The sequence below is a fragment of the Solanum dulcamara genome, chromosome 5, assembly GCF_947179165.1.
Source record: "Solanum dulcamara chromosome 5, daSolDulc1.2, whole genome shotgun sequence".
In the NCBI taxonomy this organism is placed as follows: domain Eukaryota; kingdom Viridiplantae; phylum Streptophyta; class Magnoliopsida; order Solanales; family Solanaceae; genus Solanum; species Solanum dulcamara.
In genome coordinates, this window is record NC_077241.1 from 4660917 (window position 1) to 4666916 (window position 6000).

At 36.7% G+C, this 6000-nt stretch overlaps 1 protein-coding gene across 4 annotated transcripts in view; it reads left to right on the top strand.

Moving 5' to 3' along the window:
- Positions 1-5705, top strand: part of LOC129888843 (dnaJ homolog subfamily C GRV2) — a 66233-nt gene extending 60528 nt beyond the window's left edge. For all 4 annotated transcript variants that reach the window (XM_055963880.1, XM_055963877.1, XM_055963881.1 and 1 more), the window contains one exon: positions 5117-5705. In XM_055963880.1, the coding sequence (XP_055819855.1) occupies positions 5117-5323 (207 nt within the window). In that variant the 3' untranslated portion in view covers positions 5324-5705. The remainder of the gene's footprint in view (positions 1-5116) is intronic.
- Positions 5706-6000: the final 295 nt, after the last annotated feature.

The following is a 6000-nucleotide window of genomic DNA, read 5'->3' on the forward strand; positions in this document are numbered from 1 at the left end:
ATTGTCATCACATTCTCATTAAATACATCATTAATGTTTGTCTTCATATTCAACCCCAAAACTATTTCCTCCTGGGCAACATGCACTTCATTCTGCTTTCAACTTCATTCTGGAGTCTCAGTCATTACTATTTGAAACTACATGATTTTTCTATAAGGGTGGTGTCATCATCTAAGCCTTGAGATTTCTGTGTCATTGCTTTCACATTCGATACGACGAAATTCAATAGGAATTGACTGTTACTTGAAGTCTAAGCTCAATCACATGTTCTAGAGTAGAAGGAATAGATAACTTCTTAAAAGTTCGTGTAGCCTCCCAAATATAAATGTGCTCGACTACACACTGATAAGAGGGACTCTACTACACATAGTTCCATAGGCTCCCTAGGACATTTGAAACCTAGTGCTTTGATACCACGTTTATCACACCCCAAACCTTGGTGGGACGGATCAACACCCGATGCCTTAACTTTGACCAAGCAAACCGACATTATGTAACTTATGAAACTGATTCATGCATGAGTGAAATCAATTCAAGGGATACATTTCTAATACAAGGCATTTTACTTTTGAAATCTCATTATACCATAGTCCTTAGATGTTGAAAGTAATAATATATTCTTGCAAAATGAGACATCGATGAAAACACCATGGTATACACTACCCAGTGTGTTTATGGAACATCTATGACAGTACATGAGGATCTATTGGAAATAGCCTCTCTACCTCCCAATAAGGTATGCGTTTACCCAATCCTTTTCAGACCCACTTATGGAATTACGCTGGGTATGTTGTTGTTATGACTGTACATGAGAGAAATATCAGTGACAAGACCTCTACTGTACCAAAAATAATTGCATATTCTAAATACATAAAAAGAATGCCTCAAGTTTAATAGGGCTCACCAAAAGATTGGACGAGGGAGGAACGTAGAGGAATCTATGTTGCTCTGAGAATCAGTACGTGCATCATAAAAATGATGCAGCGCCACGACAAAAAGGGACGTGAGTACATGTGGAGTAGTATTTGCATGTCATTCACATAGAATGGGAGAAGACAGTAGAAGAAACATGACATGCAAAAAAATAATATGCCATTTAAAAATCATAAATAGGTTCATTTCTAAAAAACATCATAACTTAAGGTTTGAGCATACATATAACTTTTTTGGTGGGACTTAATTTTGTTACTGAAAACCACCATATGTGTAACATGGAGTTTGAACTTGGCCCAATCTGCCGAGCCATCTTACCATATTGTCTGTATGGCTCGACATGTCATATTTTGCTAGCAATATGTGCAATACATAATTGATTAAAGGAATGTAATGAATTGCCCGAACCAACAGAACGATCCTTGTCCTACGTCAGCATCCATAGTTTCTGGCATTTGACATTAGGACAAAACACCCTTTCAATTAACTATATATTAATTCCCATTTGACAACTTTGACCCTTTTCATAACCTATGAATGAAACATTTCATTTGTCTCATTGGTCCATAATATACTTTTCAATTCGAAAGAATCTAGCATTGTTGGTAAAGAATGTCATAAAAATATGTTAGAAATACTTTGGAAAACGCAATTGAATAAATCATGGGCATTTGATGCATTGAAATGGTCATAGTCATGATGTCAGGAAAAAACTCAATTCTTGACATTTAGGTAAAGTAATTCAATGTATAGCATATGGCCTCTTATCAACCACAATTATACACCATTATTTGGAAAGCTATATAGATATGTAAACACATTTGGAAGGCGTGAAATTTATGTGATGGAAAACGACCCTATAGAAAAGAGTTTAGACAACATATCTCAATTTTGTTTATTACTACAATGCCTAACCAACTCTACAACACAGTAAACCATTTGGGTCAATACTAGCAAGAGAATCAATGTTTTGAGCAGTGTTATCAAAAACAAGAAGCGCAAAGAAGATCTAAGGTTCGTTGGGGCTTTAAGCGCAAGTGCAAAATAAAGTGTGGGCTTTAATGAAAAAGGCGCCAAGGGAGAAAAAATACAAACATATATGTTTAGTCCAAGACTAACAATTTATAAGCGTGAATGACAAATATATGTATAAAGAAATTGAAAAATAATTACGATAAATTGAAATATATATTGGTCAGTGTCGTCTCTTTAGAAGAGGTTCATTGGCAAGGAAAAGTATGTCTTAGACCCTAGATGATGACACTGGAGCGCACATTAAGCTAGGCAAAGAGCTCAACACGTTTCGAGCCTCGCTTCAGGGCTTAAGCGCGCCTTTGATAACACTGGTTTTTAGTCATTTATGCATTTCATCAAGCACCTAGTGTGCATCATTCCACACCGCCTTCATCAATGGTGTTTCTTTCATCCAACTACCCTTCTATATGCCCATGATGACACTAAAATCATGCTTAGGTACTTAACTTCTTCTTTCAACACATACATGTCCAATAATTAACTCCCAACCAACCTATCCACTATTTAATCACTCCCCAAATGCCTACAACATTCATCAATTCAATCCAAGAACTTATGGTTTCCAATCACCATCACATAAGTATCAACACTTAAATATTAATCATAATATTATTAATTAGTCATGTATGTGAGATTAGGGGTGTAGACTTACCTCTAGGAAGAAATCCTAGCCAAATCCTTCACTTGAGGAATTTTTTTAAAAAAATTATGGGTTCTAGCCATAGGAGGTGTTAATTCTAGTATTGGAATGATAGGTTTCAACACCAAAGTAATGGGGAATTCTTACCTTAAATGTGGGAGGAGTTGGAGGTGTAGAGAGAGGGGAGACAACCTTAATGACGTGGCCAAAACATATGCCCTTTGTCTCTCTTCACAACCGTAAAAATAGGGGCTAGGGGTCAACTGTGGGGGCAACCTATGGCTATGGTTAGGGCTTGTCCTTGAGCCCCAAATTCAACATGCTGGACTTGGTCACGGTGGGGGGCCCTTTGGGAACAGTCGGGGGCCTTTTGGAATGATTGGAACCGTTGGCCATGGTTGGCTCGGACTCAGTTGGCTGTTTTGGTACGTTCCCTTGAAATGATCATAACTCCTTGTAGGAAGTTCCAAATGGAAAACGGTTGGAAACTAAACGCAAAGACCTTTAATTTGATAGGTAATTCACCACATAACACTTTATATTTTGGGAGGTATAAGCTTGTTTGAACTTGGACCTTGTGTGAGGTCATTTGAAATATTAGTCTGTGGCATAGCTTCCAACCCAACATTGTGCTAGAGCTTTCCTTAGACCTTAAATCATTCCAACACACCTTCTACACCTATTGTCATGACCATGTGATATGGTACTAGTCCGTAGCCTCCTTTTACATGCAAAAACATTACTTCTAGTTGTCGTTGCCGTACTTTAAAGTCTTAAATCGTTTCGTGCTTTTATCCGTTGTCCAAAGTACTTCCATGCCCATCCTAGTCCATTTAATTGCTTTTTGGCTTTAAAATCCTTGGGTGTTCCCACACTCCGGTTTTGGTCTGGATTTCGATATTTTCAAGCTTTGCATTTACAGGGTCTTACATTATATAATTTAGTGTTTAGCCCATGTTTTTACTGTTGACCAAAAATAATCAATTTTTTACTTGCAATGAATATTGAAGACCGTTTTGCCCTTTTCACAACAAAAATCCATCGTTCCTTATCTTTTTTTCCATCTATCCACCCCACACAGAAACTCGTTTTCTTTAACACATTCTCTATATAAACACACCTAACCAACCCAAATCCACTGATCATTTTCTCTAGCAAAACTCATCACTACTCCTTCATAGAACCATTTTTTCCATATTACCCTTTTCCCCATCTGGATTGCAAAAGACAGTTGCATTTTCATTCACACCTGCCCATCTGGGTTCGGGGCTACAGAGATAATGTCGAATTTGAAATAATATTGCCATAATTTATGGTATGTCTAACTAATACATGTGGTGGTAATTCGCATAATAATGAATATTGCAGTCCTGAAATTAGAATTCGAAGATTCAAAATTGTTTCCTGAAGGTCGAGGTGCGTGGACACCACGGTTATCAAAAATAATAATAATAATTGTGTCCTGAAGTTAGAATTTCACAGCTCAAAATTCCAGACATAATGTCCTAAAGATTGAAATTCATGGCTCAAAATTTAGGACATGATGTCATGAAGTTCAAACTCATGGTTCAACATTCAAGACATTGTGTCTTGAAGTTTTAAATTCGTGATTCAAAATTCAGGACAATATGTCCTGCAGTGCAAATTTCACAGTTCAAACTTCAGGATATTATAAAGAAGGTTATGACATGAGATCAGTTGAGACCTTTGTAATCCTGGCAATCTACTCTTTTTCCTTTTGTAAAAGTATCTAACAGTTTGAACTGAGTAACCTAAGCCTAAGGTTGACATGTTACAGTCCAAACTTCAGGACAGTGTCCTAAAGTTAACTCGTGAAAATGCAAATTATTTCCAGAAGTTACTATGTTTCAGGACATTTGTGTCCTGAAGTTCATTTGTGACAATGCAAACCATATCCTGAAGTTTGCATGTGGTGGTGTAAATTTCAGAACTTTATTTCCTTCAACTTCTACTCAGGTATTATCCATATACCTTAGTCATTTGCTCATGAGTTCAACCACGTCCAAGAGTCTCTTATTTTATTTCTTTTTACTGATAATCTAATGTGAAGATTGTGTAAAAGGTTCTTGTATGTATATAATTGTTTGATATAAAGAAAAGAAATGCTGAAAGCAAAGAAGAAAAAATACAGAGTGAAGTCTTTTCTTTGGAGAATTTGAATCAGTTGAAGAAATAAATCATTTATCCTAGGTTTAGACATTTATTAGAAGCAGGTAGCTGAAGAAGAGAGTAGGAAGAAAAGCAGCGGTATTGTTTGGAGGGATAACTTTGTTCACATATAATTTACTAACAAAACGTTGAGTCATTTTGTAAATACTTCTTTAAAAACGGCTGAAATTTAAAGAGTGGTGTTAAAAATGGCTGTTTGTGCACTTCACCTGAGTTGTATGTAGTCCGGACCAACTCTTACTATTATAAGAAGTGTTAAGACATTGTTGTAAGTTGGATCTAATGAAGCCAAGTTTGTGATCAAACTTTAACATGCAGGTTTGGACTGCTTATAAAGATCAGAGACATGATCTATTCCTCCCTTCAAATGCCCAATCTGCAGCTGCAGGAGTTGCTGGTTTGATTGAAAATTCTTCATCCAGATTGACGTATGCACTGACAGCTCCTCCAACGCAATCTGGTCTAGCAAAACCTCCTGTCGTGACAACAGCTGAATCAAATGGCAAGCAGGATCAAGGTTCATAAGATGAAAAGTTAGCCATGATACATACATCTGATGAAACGTTTCGGCCATAAAATTATGCTGCTCCTCTTGTTGGCACTTGACAGGCATGCATTGTCCTTCAATAAGTAGAAGGGTTTATTATTACTTTTATCAAAAAAAGCTTCATGATGTGATGCTTCCCCCCCCCCCCCCCCCCCCTTTTTTTTTTTCTGCATCTTGTGTACAGTTTCTTCCCATCCCTTCTTGCTTGCTCTTATTTTGGTGTTGTGTAATTCCGGAAGAGGTCAAATTAAAAGCAGCAGTACATGATTATCCAATGTATAAGACTAGCAAACCATCCTGTAAATTTATAGTACTAGTAGAGTTCATTTTGGTGAGGCTTTGTAGTTCTCAATTGTTTTACTCCTGAGCTCATTCCCAGACCTTTTCAAGTTAAACATAAACATAAAATTTATGCCTTCCGCTGAGTTATCATGGTTGTAAATAACTCCTCCAACTTTATATTTGAGTTTACAATTTTAGTGACATTATTGTGGTTCTGCGTTAAGTATTGATTATCTTTGTGAAAAAACATCTAGCGGAGTCGGATGAATCCAAAACCCGTTGATTAACAACTCTAACGTGGATTGCAGGGTAAATTCTTGGGAATCTAAAAACCCAGACACATTATACTATGTTACTATGTTTGAATTTTAGT